Consider the following 20,527-nt stretch of genomic DNA (forward strand, 5'->3'; position numbering starts at 1 on the left):
CAGGGAAGGTCCTTCCTGAGGCCCTCACAAAGCAAAGAGACAAGAGAGGGAGGGGTCTTTTTGCCCAAAGGAACATCGAGAGTCCTTTTCTCCCTAGGAAAGACAGAACAAGACCCAAACCTTGTTCTGTAAGACCTAAAGTTAGGGGAACCTGTTCATTGGGACCAAGGCTCCTTTGTACCAAAAGGTAATAAGGACCCTGAAATCACCACCTGTTGAAAGTAGGCATTTCAGCATGGTGACCCATGCTCCCAATAGAACCTAGAGATTTGTGAGAGAGAACAGGTTGGGATTAAAGTGTGGCCATGGCTGGCCTCTTCTACCAACCCCTCCACCCACAGAGCCATGCCTCTGTAGAGCAGTAAGCTATTACCCTGGTGCCCCATGGGGGTACCACAGAGACTTGGACTAGCAAGGGATCCCAACCGCTATAGACAAGCTGCTATTGGATGGGTACCAACTGTCCCCAACAGCCAAGCCAGTGTCACTGAGAAGCAACAGCAGGTGACACTTGCTAGGATCCCTCTTTCTCTCCCCCTTCTCCATATTAGGAAGCTGGATTGATACCATCCCACCCCCATCTCCTTTGGACTAACCCCATGGGACACTTAGACAGTTCTGGAAAGGGGAACACTAGACTTCCTGATAATGTGGATCAGGAAGCCTCAAGCAATTAATTAAAAATGAGACAAGAGATGTGACCATATTGATATCCCAAGTTTGTTATCTGGAATTATCCCAGATAATTCCAGAAAAGTATAGGCATGTTTCATTGCTTTGCTCTGAGGGAGCTGCCCGCATCAGAGTCTATATTACAGCACCTCCAGACACGTGCACGTGCAGCCTCCACAGCAGGATGTGGCGACCCTGTACACAAACAGGACCACAGTCCTTTATCTGAGAGCCCCAAATTCAAAGCTATCTGAAACCTAAAGTTTCTTTTAACTCTTCTTGTGGCAAAACTTGACCTGAATGGATATTTGTCTTTATCAGTTTTACTGCAGAAATATTAATGTGTGTCATTTTAGGGTGTTGTCTCTAACCCTTTGGGGATATTATAATAAATATACCATACCAAATTCCCTAAATCTGGTACTTTCTGAATCCCAAAACACTGTATTTTGGAAGTTGTCTCAAAATGTTAACACTGGGCATTGCTAGATGATGAGGTTGTAGGTTATTTTATTTTCTTCTTTATGTTTTGCATTCCCAAATTTTCTACATTATATACTATTGCTACAACCAGAAAAAAAGTCATATTTTAAAAATAGCATCAGACAGCAGCCCCTTGCACCTCCCTTGTTGGAGACTAAGACCCTCCACATTCCAACGACTTGTCCTGACTTGTCCTGACTTGTCCTACGCACACGGAAAATAGCCTAAGATGAAAATAGCACCCAGCCCTCCAGCTATAGTTCCTAGAAGAATGCATTCCATGACGTGCTTGCTCCAGGGCATGCTACCTGCAATTGTTCCCAACCCCCTGCCAGGTTGGGGTTGAGTGATCAATCACAAACAGCTTCCGGTGCCATTGGGATGCTGATTGGGGCTGATTAGCCCACACCCAAGCCTCATCATCCCCCCACTCTATTTTTCTGTTTCTACTTCCTTGTTTTCCGTTTATAAAACCTACTAAAAATCCAAGTAAAGTAGACCTTGACAACCATTTGCTTGGTCTCGTTCCTTTCTCTCGCCCATCTCTTTCAGGCACGGTCCCCCTCGCCCCGCGAGTAACAGAAGGTCCCGTGGGCCGGGACACTCCCTGAGCACATCCAGGCCACCGTGCCGTCCATCCGCTCAGCTTCTTGAGTGTGAAGGGTCCTGGGTGGCCTCCCAGGCCAGAGCACACTGGGGTGCTTGCCTTGTTCTCGGCGCCTCCTGGCCTACACCGCACTCCGCAGCTGCAGCTCCATCTCCGGGGCTTGGCACACGTTTGCTTGTCTGTTCCCTGCCCCGTGAAATTCCTGCACTGGGCTGGCTCAAAGCCCAGCGCTCTTCCTGCCCACTCCCACCCATCCAGGCAGCATGTCTGAAGCAGCATCCTTCCCATCCTCCCCTGGCCGTGCCTCCAAAGGGTGCAAACAGCAAGTTCTGTCCGGGCCTGGCCACTTGGGGCTCCTGGTTTCACCCTTCCCCCTCTGCATCTCCCTGGACCTGCTCAGTGCTCTGCCATTGCGGAGCAATGTCATGCTCAAATCTCCCCCAGAGTGGACCGCCCTGTACACCTCCCTAGTAGTTTTAACTGTGCTGGTTCTTTGCTTTGGTCAAAGCCACACGTGATGGGAATTGTCGGAGTCTGAGCGTGGGTGTGCTGCTCCCTGGGGCCTCCCACCCCCATCTGGGTTGCCACCTGCCAGCCCCTACCTCCCCCGGCCAGGGGGCTATCTCCTGGGCAGGTACCAGTCTCAGAACTTCCGTGTGGCCCAGGCGGCTGCTCGCAGATGTGAGCGGAGACCTCCCCCCCAGACCAGTGACGAAGCTGGGATTCGAGGGCCTAGCGGGCCGAAGCGGGCTGTGGTGCTCCTGCAGAGCAGGCTGGGGACCCAGTGCTTCCGCCCCGGCTCCATCTCAGTCAGACCTAGGGGGGAAGGGTGCCCAAACGCAGCCACCCAGCTGGCTGGGGCACCTCCATGATGTTCCATTCCCGCACATCATTCTCCGAACTCCTCACACCTCTCTTCTGAACGGGAGGCTAGACGAGCTGAGGTAACTTGCTCCAGATCACACACGTGGGAAGTCACTGAGGATGCTGGGTGCACACCCTTGGGTGGAGTCCTCGAGCCACACTGGCATGTTCCAGTTCCCGAAGGAGCAGGCCTCTCCTGAACCCCAGGGGGTGCCCACCCCACGTCCATCCCGGCCCCACGGTTTGCTGGGGCCTCCTGGGTGTTCCGCATTGCTGTTGCTATATTTGGAGGACTTTCTGGTCTGATTTCCTGGATTCTTTGTTCCCGTGGCCCAGGAGATGGAGCCTCTGTCACCCACCCTGGAGATTCTTCTGACGAGCGCTGGCGAGGAAACGAGAACAGATCCTAATTAGGGGCGATGACCCCCCGGAGAAATGTGGATTCTTTACAGTAGGCTGTGTCCTTCCCACAAGCCCCGCGTGTTTGTCAGATGTTTACAGAGCCTTCATTAACAGAGAGCTTCCTCCGATAAGAGTCCCAGCGCCGCATCGAAGGCCAGATAAGAGCAAGTGGAGGACAGTCCAGGCTGGGGCACGAGCACGAGCGTGCTGGCCAGGGCTTCCTGCAGAGCGCACAGCAGAGCGATGCGGGCGCCCTGCACCCGCGCTCCTCCCCGTGCCCGCTAGCAGTCGAGGCTCCCGCAGTCTCCTCTCCCTCTCTGGGGCGAGAGCGGCAGCCCAAGATGTGCCCCAGGGCGCTGTGGGCGGCTCTGGCCCTGCTGTCCCTGCTGGCCTCCTCCCTGCAGGGGAAGCCGCTGCAGAGCTGGGGGCAGGCGTCCGGGGGGAAAGGCCTGCTGGGGGCGCCCGGAGGGGAGCCGCGGGAGCACACCTTCGACCTGAAGATGTTCCTGGAGAACATGAAGGAGGACTTCTTGCGCAGCCTCAACCTGAGCGGGGTCCCCGCCCAGGACAAAACCAGAGTGGAGCCGCCGCAGTACATGATCGACCTGTACAACAGGTACACCACTGACAAGTCGACCACCCCAGCGTCCAACATCGTGCGGAGCTTCAGCGTGGAAGGTAGAGTCCGTGTGCCCGGGGTGCCCTGGGGTGGGACTCACAGGGCCGCAGCTGCACTGCCCATGTGGTGGCCACGGCCACAGGAGACTCTTCAAGTCACCATTTAAGTTAATCACAGTGAAATAAAATAAACCGTGGTTCTTTATTTTCACCACTTCAAGTGTGCAGCCGTCGTGTGTGGCTAATGGCTTCCCCATAGGGCAGTGCCGGCTATAGAGCATCCCAGCGTCACTGGGAGCTCTACGTGGCAGTCTGCTCTGCAGGGCGCTCCTTCCCTGGCCACAGGCCACTTCTAATGCAGGCGGGTGCAAGCAGACAGCGCCCTTCCTCCGTCCGTTCCCCCTCGCCTCCTCTCCACTTGTTTGTCTTCCCCTCCTTCCCCCTGCCCTTCCTGACCCCTTCCTACTTAGACAACTTATTTAGCTCCCAACTGGCATATTTTAAACTTTGAAGGAATGTCTGTTTCTCTCTTACGAAAACATTTTTAAAATAAGTAAAATATTTTGATAGCAAAGCATTGCAGGAGAACCTAAATATTTTTTAATATAGAAATGTCCCTGATTTAGGAGAACTAGAAGAGAATAGGGCCTGTGTCCACCAACTCGTTCAACTTCACATGACACAGGTGAGACGAGTCTCTGAACAGTGACATGGAGCTCCCGGCGGCTGCCTATCTGCGAGGCACTGCCTCTCCTGCTGCTGGGCCCCTGCAGCAGCCAGGGACACAGGGCCTCTCCCTCCTGAGTCTGATACCTGCAAATGCCTAAGGTCCCTGCTCAGGGCCACGGCTAGGCCAGACCTGCCTTGCCTGCAGAGCGTGTGTCCCTCTAAAGGACTGTGGTCACGATACATGCCACAGTGCTGAATTTTCTGATAGTCCAAAGGAAGAAGAAAAGTCTTGATTTTATGTGAATTTACCTGATTTTTAAAACCCTGGCTTCATTTTCTTAAAAAATGCAATCTGCAAGTCACTGGGCCCACAGGGCAAATCTGTGTGACCTCCACCTTAGAAGCCTGGGCTTCTTTCGCCAGAGCCTAAATGACCAAGTCCCACAGGCCTGGGAACACACACACACACACAGGGTGGTGCACACGTCCTTGGAAACTGAGCCCATCCCGGCATTCCTGTGGCTGCCAGTTCTGCTTCCCTTCCCAGGTGGTTTGAGGGTGGCTCAGGGAGGGAGGATGCGGTGCTTATTTTCTAGATGTCTGACTGTGACCCCACGAAGGCATGGTGCATACTGCTCAGACATGCCAGGGCAGCTCAACTTGTCCTTAAGGAGCTAGGAAGGTGCACCCATGCAGGGTGAGGGGAACACAGAGCTGGGCAGTTGCACGCTTTGTTGTATGCAGGGGTGTGCCCAGGTTGGGAGGAGGGTCTGCGGAGTGGGACATAGAAATATCGACTATCTGCTATAAGCCAGAGACTGTGTCCAGTTAAGTTCCCTGTGCCACCCTGTCCAAGCCTCCCTCCAATTCTGGGACAGAATTAGGATAAACAACATTTTACAGATGAGGAAACTGAGGTACAGTGACACTCGGGACTTTCTAAAGTATCAGGCCTAGTGGAGTCAGGACTGGTACTTCATTCTCCCAACTCTAGGGAATAATTGTGTTTCAGTCTGCCAGACATCAAAACCTGCTGGCCAGGTTTCAGGGCAGTGCAGAGTCTCTATTCCTGCTGGCACATAGTAGGAGCACGAAAAACGCCAGCCATGGTAAAGTACAAACATGATGATGGCCAAGTGTCAGCCCAGGAGAAGCGGGAAATTGAGGCACTTATGTGGCTAAAATGCAAGCCCCATTTTTCTTGACATGACAAAGCTAATAAATTTTTCCTCAGGAAAAAAAATCCACTTTCACTTTGCTTGGGAGTTATGATTCTAAATAATTTCAGCACTGTTCTGAAATGTTTAACATTGTCTTAATATCGGACCTTCGTGGTCCCCTCCCGGGCTCTTTCCTTTGAATTCACACAGGATCTCCACTCTCAGGCTGCGTGCATTTCGATGCTTCCTTTATGTGAGGGCACTTCCTAGCTGCGGGCACTGTGGCACTTAGATGCCCTGAATCCCGGTCTCTATATCCATAAAAGTGGCATGACAATTAGACCCTCCTGTGATGAATGTGAGGGCTACAGTGAAATATATTTTGCAAAGCTTGTAGTGCAACTCCTGGCACATAGTAAACGCTCAATAAATAGTCAGAACTGTCAACCTCAATTGGAGGCATCTTCTGCCTCTGCTTCTCTTTACAAGATCCTAGATGTACTGTTCAAAAGGCTTAAGTGGACAAAATAGAGATAATAGAGACCAAAGTATCATCCTAAATCCCTTTCATCCAAGCCATGAACTTTGGTGTCGTGAAAACGGGCCCTCTGGCAGATGCCCATGCGTGTGTTTACCTTCTAGATGCCGTCTCCATAGCTGCCTCGGGAGGCTTCCCCTTCCAGAGGCACATCCTGCTTTTCAACATCTCCATTCCCAGACACGAGCAAGTCACCAGGGCCGAGCTCCGACTCTACATCTCCTGCCAAAATCACGTGGACTCCTCTCATGCGCTGAAAGGAAACATGGCCATTTATGACGTTCTGGATGGAGCAGATGCCCGAGACAGCACTGTGGGGACCAAGACCCTCCTGATATCCCAGAATATTCTGGACCAGGGCTGGGAGACCTTGGAAGTGTCCAGTGCTGTGAAGAGATGGGTCCGGGCTGACTCCAGCAAGAGCAAAAACAAGCTGGAGGTGACAGTGGAGAGCCACAAGAAAGGCTGCGACAAGCTGGACATCAGCGTCCCCCCAGGGTCCAAAAACCTGCCCTTCTTTGTCGTCTTCTCCAATGACCGCAGCAACGGGACCAAGGAGACCAGGCTGGAGCTCAGGGAGATGCTCAGCCACGAGCAGGAGAGCGTGCTCAAGAAGCTGTCCAAGGACATCGCCGAGGAGGCAGGGGAGAGCGGGGAGGATGTGGACGGGCACATGGTGGCAGGGTCTCCATTAGCCAGACGGAAGAGGAGTACCGGCGCCGGCAGCCATTGTCAGAAGACCTCCCTGCGAGTGAACTTCGAGGACATTGGCTGGGACAGCTGGATCATCGCGCCCAAGGAGTATGATGCCTATGAGTGTAAAGGTGGCTGCTTCTTCCCTCTGGCTGATGATGTGACACCAACAAAACATGCCATCGTGCAGACCCTGGTGCATCTCAAGTTCCCCACAAAGGTGGGCAAGGCCTGCTGCGTGCCCACCAAACTGAGCCCCATCTCCATACTCTACAAGGATGACATGGGGGTGCCCACCCTCAAGTACCACTATGAGGGCATGAGCGTGGCAGAGTGTGGGTGCAGGTAGTACCCCACGGGGCAGGGGAGGCAGGCAGGAGGGAGTCCTGAGAAGCCCTTTGTCCCCCTGGCACCACAGGGACTGAGTTGATCTGCATGCCAGCCTGGGGGAGGAAGTGCAGCCTGGAGGGTGCAGGTAGCACCTGCCCACCCCGAGCAACGCCCCTAGGCTCGACTGATGGGAAGGCGATGGCCAGGGTGTGGGGTTTCCAGGGAAGCCTGGAAGTGCTGTTGGGGTGGAAGGGGAGGTGATGAAAAGGACACAGGAGGGGAACTAATCCAGAGTCCGCAGAACGCTGGGCAGAAGTGAGCCAGAGGAGTGTGGACAGTGGGTGAGGGGCCCAGGTGCATGGGAGTTAAGGGATCGTGGAGGACCGGCTGAGTCCAAGTAGCCTCAGGGCCTCAAGGGGAGAGGAGCAGGCCACGCGCTTTGTAGCCACCATTTCATGCACTTGCCTGATCCAGTGAGGTGGGTGCGATGGCCTCCAAGTTACAGAAGCAGAAACTGAAACGCAGACAGGCCAAGCATTGCCAGACAGTGGCACGGTCCCAGCCATGTCTACAGGAGACCAAAGCCCGAGACCTTCCCAAATGCCCCACTGCAGTTTAGCAGATACCCCCGTAGCCAAAATGCAGGGAGGTGTCAGGACCCCAGGAGCGCTGAGGTCAGGCTGTGCTGAGCCCTGGTCGCCCACACCAGTGTGCGTGGGCTGTTGGCATGTCCAGGGCATGGTTTGACCACTCGGTGCCTATGCTCATTCAGTGGCTAAATGCTTTTTAATATCACCCCGAGTCACTGAAAAACACCCCCAAAGCAACTGCAGGGTGGAGAGCAGCAGTGCTCTGGCACGTCCCACACTGTGGCCAGAGCTGCTGTGACCCACTCGTACGGCGGCAGTTCTCTCAGGGCCACTTGCTGTCCGTACACCCAGTTTGCCCTGCGGGATGGGGCAGCCATGGCAGCACCTCTGCAGTTACCCAGCTCCGAAGCACTAGGCACCGTGGTGTCCCCGCACAAGGACCCCACAGGAGACAGGACCTGGATTTGAACTGGTTGGAATTAAACGTGCTCTTGCTTTGGTATTTGAAATGTCCCTATTTCTACTCCTTGGTGACATGTGCTCAAGCGACAAGACATCAGGCTTCCTAAGGGAGGCTCCCAGGCCCTGAAGACCGCCTGCACGGCCGGCTCCTGAGCAGTATGCGTCCCGCCCACCCTGGGCCGCCAGGGACCGGCCTGCCCCGCCCCCCACCCCCGCCGACCCCAGGGGAGGACAGCCCCATCTCCTCCGCTCTGCCGTGTCCTCTGCTCCTCCTGGCCAGGCACGGCAGTGTGAGGAGAAGTCTGAAAGGGGCAAAGATCCTGCCCTGTGGCCTTCTGACCCCTGGCCAGAGCGGGGCCCAGAGGAGGCTTAGAGGGACCAGGCCATTTCCACTGGCTGAAGCTCCCATGTATTTGAAGAAACAGTTTGTGTTAAATGTTTCCATGAAACCAATGAACAACTTTAACACAAAAATACAATGAGACATTATTTTTTAATTACTGGAATTATAGAAAATATGAATTTCTGGTACCTGCTAGGTAGCGTGGCAGAGCAGTACTGTTCAAAGCTGGGTGGCAGACGTCTTGCAGTCCTGGTGGTTTCTGTGCCTGCGTGAACGTTCTGCCAGAAATAAAGCCAATGTCAGATGGCAGCTTGTCCTGAATGAGACCTGCAACTGAAAGGCCTCCAGGCCCTCCCGCTGCCCACCCCTCCTTCCAGGCCCCAGTGGGACGGGTTGTGCCCTTCCCTAAGGAGGCGAGGGAGGGACATGCAGCTGCCCCAGGGCTGGGAGGACGCAGGCGGTGGGCAGCGTCTGCCCTCTGCGGTGAAGGGACAGGTTCCTGTGTGGGCGTGCAGGTGTTTGCAAGTCCCCGGCCGCATTAGTCACTGCCCTGCCGTCCTCCGTCCTCCTGCCGCCCTCTGAGCTGCCCTGTGACGGGGGAGGGAGGCCCCCGTCTCCATGAGCAACGCAGACGGCCCAGAGGCCTCTCCTCTCAGGCCCAGGCTAGACGCCGTCCCGGCAGTCTCACTGCGCTGCCGCTCCGGCCAGCCTGGCCAAACACCCGCAGAGGCCTCGCTTATTCTCGCCCTCAGGGACACCCTCCCTGGGCCCGGCCCTCCCTGGGCCCGGCCCTCCCTGCCGTTGCTTGTCCGGGACCCCACTCCCGTGGCACCGCCTTCCTTGCCCTGCTCCTCAAGGTCCTCTGGACCCCCAGGCGGCTGCGGTGGCGTCGCTTGAGAAGGGGCGTGCTGTCCACAGGGACGCAAGCCTTGTTGCTGGACTTCTCTCAGCACCCACCGGATGGACGGAGGGAGGGACTCCCGGTCGGTGCTTACAGCCTCCTCTTGTCCAGCCTGGCTTCATTCCCACATGAGCCAGGCCAGCGCAGGTGGGAGTCGGGCTGCCCCCTGCAAGGCCTCAGGAGCGCCCCTTACCCATGCGGGCGCCAAGGCGTGGCTCCTGCACCCAGGGCGCCTGACCAGCTCTGTCCAGACATAGCTTTAGACTGCTGCGCTGCCTTCCCTGGGCCTCTGCCTCTGGGCACCTGACACGGGCCTGTTTGGACCCAGAAGGCTCCTAAACCATCCTCCCCGGGGGGGACCCAGGGAGGTGGTGTTCGCCCCTTATGGATGAGGAGGCTCAGGTCAGGTTCAGGACATGCAGCCAGGAGCCTGGGGCCAGCCCACCTCTGTGGCGGCGTGCTCCCTCCTGGAAGCTCTTGCAGCAGGCCCCGGCTTTAACGGTGACCATGCAAAGAGACTCGTGGAGAGGCTGATGGGGCTGTGCTGGCCTGTTGCCTGCATGTAGTCTAGGGTGTGCAGCTGGGGGCCACACAGGCCAATGTCTGCTATCACTGTCTTGAAATGTGTAATCACTTTTTAACCAGGGAACCACATTTTCATTCCGCACTCGGCCCTGCCAACGACACGGCTGACTCTGAATGCCAGTCAGTGTCTTGCTTTCCCGGGTCCCAGGACACTGCGGAAGCCCAGAGGCTCCTCCCCTCTGTGGCCAAAGGCAACGAAACTGCTCACCAAGGAAATACCAGCCTGTTACAGCCGTGTGGCTGCTTCTTAGGGGGCGTCAGAGATGCTGCCACTCTTTTCCGGCCTCCTCCGAGCGAGCCACGTCTCTGACAAGAGCACTAAGGAGACTGAACCCAAGGCTGGCCGCGCCTTAAGCCAGCAGTGGACACAGATGGCTTATGCTGGGTCAGACTGAAGAAACCCTCCTGAACTTCTTTTCATTTTCAAATCACAGAATCTGAGTTTTGGCTAAAAGCACCTGTTCCGGGCAGGAATCCGCACACCCGTGGCATCAGCTTCCCTTGAGCCTGGGCCAAAGTCAGTCTGTCCCCCACAGCACCCTTCCGTGAGCTTCTGTTCTGGCGTGACCGTCCCCGAGAGCCTGCAAGCCCTCTCCATGGAGGGCACAGAGGGCCCTTGGCTATGGGACACATGGGTCACTTCTGCCTCAAAGTGATAAAAATAAGGGCAATGAAATATTCATAAAAGCTAAGTGCAGTTTTGAGGGTGTTCAAATATCTCCCCCTTTTTATGAAATAATAGAAATGTAGGTAATAGGTTTGTGATTTTTTATGATATCCATAATTGGCAAAATAAAACCCTGACAACCTTGCATTGATCCTCAAAACAATTTTTGAACAATTATAGGTTTATGAAATCCTAGAGTCCTGTTGCTTCCTAGCTTTGGAGAAGCACTAGGGCCGGGTGTGGCTGTCAGTGCCACCAAATCCAGGACGGGACAGCTCACCCAGCACCCACCAGGGCCGTCAGCCTCCGGGCCAAGCTGCAGCCCCTGGCCTCCAGGGTCTGGCCAGACCACCCACTCTCACACTGAGCCTCTTTCCTTGTCCTCCTCCCCCCTTTGCAAACCCTTGGCTTGCTGTCTATGCCAGCATCCACTGCCTGCCCACCTCAGCCGTGTGCACCATGCCCATTTGCTCAATCCTCTCTGGCTTTGGCCCTCACTTTCCAATACAAATTTGGGATGAGTCCTATGTCTCCCCACATGGCCAGGGGTGCCCTGCCTCCTGCCCAGTCCATAGGGCCTATGCCAGCACCGCCTGCCCACGTGACCCTCTGCCAGGGAGGGGCGTGGGTGTGGCCTGCTGTGTCCAGAAAGCCAGGGCAAGCATTCCTCATCAATTAGATGCCAAAACGAGGGCCAGCCCCAGAAACAACAGGCACGCATGCAACTTGCGGAGAAACACAGGCCTAGAAGTGCCAAGCCACCGCCTCCAGGAGGGCCTGGGAAAGGGTCTTGCTCTTGAGCCCCCAGCCTGGCGTCTCTGAGGCTCAGGACTCAAGTCTGTGTTAGTCAGCTGCAGTGTCAAAGTGACTGAAAATCATATACATGTCCACTACTTTCCTTCTGCCCCACTTTTGCAGGGAGGAAGAGCCCTTGAGCCCTGCCTGGGCTGCCATATGCTAAGCTGGAGAATGGAGGAGCTAAGAAATTAGGAGGAGCTGAGAAAGGCTGGTTGATTTCCACCGCACAGGGCAAGGGCTGTGTCCTGCAGGAAGAACAGATTGGAAGCAGGCAGGATGGAGAGAGCAGGGAGGGCAGAGAGGAGCTGGGGCCGGAAGGGAGGACGGCAGTGCTGGAGTCCAGAAGGGTGGATGGGAGAGCAGAGGAACGGGTGCTGGAACCCCACCGTGGGTGGGATGCCCCCACTCTCCCACGCTTGCCCCGCAGTCCACAGACACCTCACTGGAGCCTGGAAGTATGGAGACTTGCGAGCACGCAGGTCTAGCCCCGCACCTGATGCACCCTAAGCCTTCAGTAACAGGCAGCTGTTGCTGCCACTGACCCAGGGAGTGCAGAGAAGATCTACAAGAAGGTTCTGTTAAACAGCCTTCTGATGCTCATGTGCTTTGGTAGAGGAATCCTGACTCTGAGTCTCTATCCTAAAAAATACAAATTAGATATACAAATATTTCATATATTAATTTTAATTTAATTTAATTTTAAAATAAATTCAATTTTAATTTAATGTTTCATATAATTTGGTGTTCACTGAACATTGCTTGGCTTTTCCTACATAAAAACAGGAAACTCTCTAAAATGAACAAGAATAGGAGAATATTTTTATGAACTATGGTTAGTTCCCTTCTTTCTTCCTGGACCTGATTCAGGATGGGATGAGAGGGCCATCTGAGTTTTCTCCAGATGTCACCAGAGCACACAGCTGATTGGCAGCAGGAGATAAAAAGATAACAAAGACAGTGTGTGTTTGGGTCGCCCCTCAGGGCCAACCTCTGGTGAAGTTTTGAATGACACTGGCTTGAATTCAAGCAGAGCCAGACCAGGAGTGACAGTCTTCTCACCCACACTCGCTCTAAACCTATAGCTGGATATGTGTGCACACATGGATGTATGAACACCCACACATGCAATCGTGCACACACATGCTCACACACTACAAACATGTGCACACATGTGCACACCACATATCCACACATAGTGTGCATGAACATAAACAAATGTGTGTGCACACATGGATACTGCACATTTGCACACGTGTGCACAAACACATGCCATGCATGTTCATGCATGTGTCTGCACACACACTGCACATGTGAATTGTACACATGTATACATACCTGCACAGGCTCACGCACATATGCATGTGCCTCGAACTGAAGAAAAATAAAATCAGTAGGACTTTCTGGTGCATTAGGTGTCAGAGTGTGAAGTTTGTATGAGGGCGAGAAAGAATTCTCAGAGTTTAGGATAAAAAGAAGTACAAAGGTTATTTATTTTCCTGAGGAAAAAAGAAAAGAGAGAGCGAGCGAGAGAGGAGAGAGTGGCCGCGGCACAGAGGGAGGAGTGAAAATGCTGGACAGCTGAGAAAACACTGCTTGCCGTTTAAATGGTACGAATGTCTTTTTTCCCTCTGCTTCAGCAGACTGATAAGCGAAGCGACGGTGAAGTTGGTGCAGGTGCTCTTTCTGGCTTGTCTGGTTCCTCAGAATCCGGTTGTTGGCAGGGACTGAGGCAGGGAGTTGGCACAGGGAGCTCACACCCTCACTGTCTGCTTAGGGCTCTTCAAGACTGAGAAAACGAAGTCTTAGAGATAATGAGTTAGGCCACAGACGTTTTAGTTAAACAAAGGGTAGTTGTGTTGTGAGTTTTTTTATTCAAAGGGGCAGTTATGTGCTGTGGGTTTATTTCTCTTACTTTCTGTTTGATGGTTTATTTTCCCTCTGTTAGATAGGTTGTTAGTAAGACCACCTTTAGGCAACCTCTGAAACTATTAAAAGACTCTGCAGAGGAATATCCCTCTTGAGCATGCAAAAGCCCTCAATATGACATAAGTAAAGTAAATAGAGGAACATATAAAAATGATAACACATCATGAACAAGTGAGATTTACTCCATAAATGCAAGGCTGGTTCAAAATTAGAAAATCAATCAGTGTAATTAACTGTATTAACAAACTAAAGAAGAAAAATCTTATCATCTCAGTAGATGCATTTGACAGTATTCAACATGCATTCATGATTTTTTTAAACAATTCTCAAAATACTAGAAATAGAAGAGATTTTCATAAACTGATAAAGAGCATCTATCAAAAAATCCACAGTTATCATACTTAATGGTAAACTGAATGTTTCCCCCTAAGATCAGGAATAAGGCACTTGAGATCCTAGCAAGTACAATTGAGCAAGAATAAGAAATAAAATCTATGGGTTTCAAATACAGAAATGCAACATGAATACCCCCTTAGAAAATGTCAAGGATTCTGAAAAAAGATTGCTATGATTACTAAAATGAACAAATGAGTTTAACAAGATTTCAGGATACAAGATAAATATAAAATGAATAACTGGAAATTGAAATTTAAAGGAAAAAAGTACTATTTGCAATAGCAAGCAAAAAATAACAAGAAATACTTAGGTATAACTATAATAAAATATTTGCATGATCTATATAGTAAAATCACACAACTCTTATAAATAAGTCCAAGAAGATCTAAGTAAATGAAGAGATGTATTCATAGATTTGGAAGATGCAGTATTTTTACGATTGTCAGTGGAAAAAAAACAAATTCTACAAAATAATTAAAAGAGGTTTATTCTGAGCCAAATATGTGTGACTGTGGCCTAGAGAGCCACACTCAAGAACCCTTACGCAAGTGGTCTCCCCATGGCTGTGTTGCAGTTTAGTTCACACATTTCAGGGAGACAGGAATTATACATAAAGTCATAAATCAATACATGGAAAGTATACATTGGTTTGGCCTGAAAAGTCATGACATCTTGAAGCAGGAGATTACAAGTTATAAGTGGGTTTAAAGATTCTTTGATTTATAATTGATTAAAGAAATGAAACTTTCTCTAAAGGCTTGGAATGTTTTAAGTTAAGATAAGGAAGTCCATTAATCAGAGACAAGCCCCTGGACACATACCAGCTATATACCCCAGCTCAAGTGGTCTGTTAAGTCAATTGATGGCCTGCAGGTATGGCTTACCCTCTGTCTTACATGCCCTTAGGCTTGTTAAAGATTCTGTATCTTACTGTTACAAATAATAGCTCCAAAATGGACAGGGCATAACTAGGCGTGTCTGACCTCCCTTCTCCTCATGGCCAGCAACTCAGCTTTAAGGTTTTTGGGGTTTTCTTAGCAGGTGGGTGTCACCTTGGCCAAGAGGCTTGGAGGGCTTAAGATTTAATTTTAGTTCACAAGATGTACATTATCCCAAGCTGATCTATAGATTCAACTCAATCCCAATTATCTGATGTAAAACAATTATATGAATCTAAAATTTATATGGATAATCAAAGGAACTAGAATAGCCAAAATAATTCTGATAAAGAATAACAAAGTTGTAGGATTCACAGTCCAAGATTTGAAGACATGTTATAAACTAGAGTAAGACAATATGATATTGGTGAGAAGACAGACAAATAGATGAAGGAAGGAAGTAGAACAGAGTATAAAAATAGACTCACACACGTGATCAATCTCTTTTTGATCAAGATGCTGAGGCAATTCAATAGAACAAGGAAAGTATTTTCAACAACTGGTGCTGGATCAACTAGGGATCCACATGGAAAAAAATAAACCCCTGACCTCACATCATACACAAAAATTAATTCAAAACAGATCATAAGCCTATATGTAAATCCTGATACAATAGAAATTCTAAAACAAAACATTAAAGAAAAGCTTTGTGATCTTGGGATTGGCAAATATTTCTTGGTTATGGCACCAAAAGCAAGAATCATAAAGGAAAAAAATTGATAAATTGAAATTCATCAAAAAGAAAACCTTTTAATCTAATCTTCAAAAGACACTCTTAAGAGCATGAAAAGACAAGCCACAGACTGGGAGAAAATATTTGCCACACAAATATCAGACAAAAGGCTTATATTCAGAATATAAAAATAACTTTTACTTTATCAATAATAAGACAAACAACTGTCTCCCTCCCTCCCTCAACAACAGGCAAAAGATTTGAACAGACATTTTACCACAGAAGATGTACAAACGGCCAATAAGCACATAAAAAGATGGCAAACACCATTAGTCATCAAAGAAATGCAAATTAAAATCACAATGAGGTACCACAACATACCCATTGGAATGACTAAAATTAAAAATACGGTTGCTGCAATGATGTGGAGGAATTGGAAGTTTCATATGCTGCTGGTAGTAATTTAAATTTTGGAAAACAGCTAAATAGTTTCTTAAAATGTTAAACATACATTCCTATTTTATGTATTACTCCAGTGAAATAAAAACTTATGTCCACACAAACATTTGTACTCAAATATTCATATCAGCTTTATTTGTAATAGTCATACACTGGAAGCAACCTGGAGGCCTATCAGCAGGTGAGTGGTTAGCAAACTGTGGTATATCTGTGCAATGAAACAGAGGAACTAATGGTACACACAGAAACTTGTGTGAGTCTCAGAATCATTATGCTGGGTAAAAGATAGGCGATGAATAGTACACATGGTATAATTCCATTTATATAAAATTTTTAAAGCTGCAAACTAATTTATAGTGATGGCAGAAAGCAGACAAGTATTTGCCAGGAACGAGGAATTGAGGGGGACTGGATAACACAGGGACAGGAGAAAAATTTGGGGGCAACAGCAATATATGTTACCTAGATTGTGATGATAGTCTCATGGGTGTATGCACAAGTCAAAATTCACCAAATTGTATACTTCAGACAGGAGTAGTTAATTGTATGTTGATTATACATCACTTAAATTGTGAAAAAGACAAAAAAGTAACATTTATTATGTTATTTAATAACATAATTTAAAAGTTACTGGAAAAAATACAATAAAGAAAATAAACAAGTATATATAATATACCCTTTGGTTCAGCAAGCCCACATTTGAGTATTTATACTACACAGAGACAAAAAGCACCAGCTCTTAGGAAGATGTGTTGGGGCAGGGGCGCAAACAAAAGAACATGTGTGCAAGAATGTTTATTTGAACATCTGAACACTATTGCTGAAACACAATATTGAAGCAAAAACAGAGACAACTTAAAATGTGTCTCAGTAAATCAGCAGATCAGTCAAGCACCAAGAACTATTATAGGCTGTGTGTCCCTTATCTGAAATCCTTGGACTGGAAGTATCCCAGATTTCGGATTTGTTCAGATTCTGGAATACTTGCACTTAAATGATGAGATATCTTGGGAATGGGACCTATGTCTACACACATAAACATAAAATTTATTTATGGTTCATTTATATTTTGTACACATAGACCAGAGGTATTTTATACAATATTTTAAATAATTTTATGCATGAGACAGTTTGTTTTAAGTACCTATATGCAGAATTTTCCACTTGTGATGCCATGTCAGTACTCAAAAAGTTTGAATTTTGGAACATTTCAGATTTTAGATTTTCTATTAAACCTGAACCTGTATATAATCATTAAAAGGATCACTTTAATGAATATACTTCAATTGGAAAGGATGTTTATGCTGTATGATTAAATGAATAAAACAAAATGCAAATTCCTGTGGACACTGCTATGGGAGGACACCAGGTGGACAGGTAGGTGGATGGTGAGCCCATGGATGTGTGCACAGGTCTCTCCTACATGTTCGCTTCCAGGAATGAGCACAGAGACAGGTGAGGACAGCTAGGCATGCTAGGTGATGACTGGTTACTTAAAGAAGTCTGAATTTGAAAAGTTTTTGGATTGCTCACACACTCTTGTAAAAATTAGTATGTTTTACTCTTCTGATAAAAAAAATAGTGAAAAGAAAAAGCATTGAAATGAAATAAAACAAAGTTCAACTTGCTTTGAAATGAATCCAAACAATACATTGGCTTGTAGGTTAGAGAAGGTTGGAGACAGAGATGAGATGTGGAAGGGGCAGGTAAATAGAGTCAAATAATTAAATAGGAGGCCATTCAACTGAGGTGGCACTAACACCCTGGCTTCCTACATGAGCAAACTGAAACATGAGACTCATTTCCCATAAGCAGCTAATGTAAAAGAAACCAAAACTTAAGTTCAGGCCAATCACAGGCAGTCAGCTGTGCATCAGTTACGTGGCCTTGAACTTTCCACTGAGACAGTCCAAATAAGGCAGTGGCTCAAACTTGAACCAATCAGATCATCCCACACCACTTCAGGGATGGGGTGGGGCTGTGGGTGGGCAGCCAGATGGATTTGTGAATTGCTGTCTGCTCAAATGAGCCCTCTAAGATTTTCATGTGCTAAAGTTTATCTTTAAGCAACAGCATACTTGCTGCATCACTTGAACATTTCTACAGTGGAACATTGATTGAGGGAAACTAACATAAAACAATAGACAAACAGATAAGGGCTTTGGCCACTGCAAAGGCTACATCTGTAATTCAACAGGTCCTGTCCAGCGCTGTCCTGCACTGCCCGGGCTCCGCACGTGCCCTAGGGCCCCAATCCCAGAAGCACCTGACTGTCCCCTTTTTCACCTGATGCTTGGGACCTGCAGAGGTGTACTACGGAGCCTGGGTCTGGGCATTTCTCCCTAGACACACAGAATCCCATGGAAGGTTTGGGGCCTAGGAAACACTAGGTACCCCAGGTCCCCAGGGCAGCCCTTGCCTCTTGGGGCACCTTTCCCCAAAACTATGGGGACGTTCTAATCACAGGCAGAGCCAAGCTGCCACTCACCAACTCCTACATCCTCACCTTCCTTTCATATCCTCAAACACAAACACCTAATCCTCCAACAATACTCCTTGTCCTATTTTCCCTTTTTGAGGAAGCCAAAGCTCGGAGCAGTCACATCACCTAATCAAGGTCTCATGTCACCTAACCAAAGTTTCATGTCACTTACCTTAGAAAGTGGTAGGGTTTCAGGATAGCTCTTATACCTGCACCTTTGACAGCTTTGCCCTCAGGGCCACTTGTGCGGGTGAGGGAATGCAGGGCCTTCCAACCCCATCCCAACTCTGAAATTCAGCCCCTGTGATCACAATGGACTCTCTGTAGCCCCGTGGGCCCACAGCCCTCAGGGGCTGGATGGGCAGATGTGGCGCTCTCGGCTCCCACTCTGGGGACCTGCCCAGGACATACCCTCCAGGATGGGCCAGGGAGGCTGCTACCATCTGCTTATATATCCCCCTCATCTGGGAGCCAGGACATTCCTGGAAAGCGTGGAGAACTCTGGGGACAGAATGTGCCCTCCCACCTGGCTTGAGCTATGCCCCCAGGAGGAGTGTTGCCTTTCCTTCCAGGTGCCGTCCACCTCCGTATCCCAGGGACTTGCGATAGACCTCAGATTTTTCTCAGGTCCTCCTTTAGGCTTGGGGCCATCCACGTGAATCAAGGCCCAGCAACAGCTGCAGCCAGCCTATCCCAAGATACATCTTAATAAGGATCCAGAGGATCCTTTCTGCAGAAAGCCTGATTGCTGGTGGGCTTCACCCCCAGCCCTTCCTGGTCCAGGGGCTTTGTCTGGGCTCAAGCAATGATGACAAGCGCTCTCCGAGGACCACTTGACTGCATGCTTGGAACTGGGATTCCCCAGGTGGAGGCAGAGTCAAAGGCTCAGCCTGAGCAAATGCAGCGAATGCAGTCATGGGGGGTTTCTGCAGCATCCCATCCGCCTGTTCTTACAGTAAACCGAGCTCACTTCCATTGGCTGCAAACGGTGGAGTGATGTGACCATATGTCACTTGGGCATTACACAAATCCTAATGAGCTAAAAGTATGTTTGTTTTAGCTAATTGACCTCTTTGACCTTCATAAACCAATTGGTAAACATGCTCAGACAATGACTTCCAGAGAACGGATTGTGGCTCTCATCCATGCAGAGAAAGCCCCCCAATCCCCAAGACCAAGTTCCCTGGCTGCCTGCTGAGGAGCACAGGGGATCCTGCCTGCTGCCCGCTCAGCCCAGGAAGTATTGCTCCCCTGAGCTCCCCTAGTGTCCTGCCCTGGCTTTATGACCAGAGGGATCCAGAGACAAAGCAGGGGTTCTGGGTTCTGACTCCATAGCAGGCATTCTTGGCTATCTCCAGCAAGTAAGTCGCAAGCAGGCCCCAACACTTCCGTGAGAAGTAGCAGGATTGGGAGCCAGAGGGCCTAGCAGTCCTCCTTGCGCTGGGCCATGTGCTCCATGCAAGAAGGGGAACGACTGGACTCTGTGTGGGTCTCAGGACCACAGACCCAAGTCCTCCTGCAACTCAGTTCTCCTTGCAAGCGGCAGGCTGCAAGCCGAGCCCTGAACTAGGAGGGTCTTTCTTAGTCAAGAGAACGATGCTCACTAGCTCTCAGAGCTGAATTTGTGTGCGCTGGAATTGCTGGCCCCATGTGGTCTGGTGGGCACCTCTCCACTCCACACCCCACATGGAGGTCCAGATATAACGTTTCCTGACATTAGAAAGCTGCGGGGGCCCAGCCTGTCATCTGGAGGCATTAAGAGGGCACAGGAAATAACCTCTAGCCCAAGGCTAACGGCAGCCACAGACCCGACCTCTGCACTATCTGAACTGACTGTGGCCCACGGGCCCCTCCTCGCCACCTCCTACCTGCCCCTGCCAAAATGAGGGGCTTCAGCCAGCTGCTAGAGTCACTGGCCTGCTTCTTTGCTATAAAACAGAGACAGTATTGAATGCGAAGAACTCACCATTAACAGAGTGCTTCCTACTTGTTGGCCACTGGGATGTGCGTAGCATATATTTTTCACTTAATCTACACAATAAGTAATATCCTTCCCTAAGACCACAGAATAGTGGTGGACATGGGTCTCCAAGAGGTCCGCCTAATTCCAGAGTCATTGGTCACCCAGCACAGTGGGGACATGCTGTTGGCTTGCAGGTTAATAGCTCTGCTCTGCAAGGCTCTGGTGAACAGGGTCAGCTTGTAAAGCAGGAAGCAGTGTCTGGCATGTGGCAGAAACTCAGAATAAATGGCTGTTATTCATGTCTTGAC

General features: G+C 49.8%; 1 protein-coding gene across 1 annotated transcript; it reads left to right on the top strand.

The window, feature by feature from the left end:
• The first annotated feature begins 3,014 nt into the window (after positions 1 to 3,014).
• Positions 3,015 to 8,128, top strand: LOC142875596 (growth/differentiation factor 2). The gene is made up of 2 exons (XM_076010331.1): positions 3,015 to 3,706; positions 6,118 to 8,128. The coding sequence occupies exons 1-2, from the start codon at positions 3,370 to 3,372 to the stop codon at positions 7,053 to 7,055; spliced, it is 1,275 nt and encodes a 424-aa protein (XP_075866446.1). The 5' UTR covers positions 3,015 to 3,369; the 3' UTR covers positions 7,056 to 8,128.
• The last annotated feature ends 12,399 nt before the right edge of the window (positions 8,129 to 20,527 follow it).

The sequence above is a fragment of the Microcebus murinus genome, chromosome 14 (genome assembly GCF_040939455.1).
Source record: "Microcebus murinus isolate Inina chromosome 14, M.murinus_Inina_mat1.0, whole genome shotgun sequence".
Taxonomy (NCBI): Eukaryota; Metazoa; Chordata; class Mammalia; order Primates; family Cheirogaleidae; genus Microcebus; species Microcebus murinus.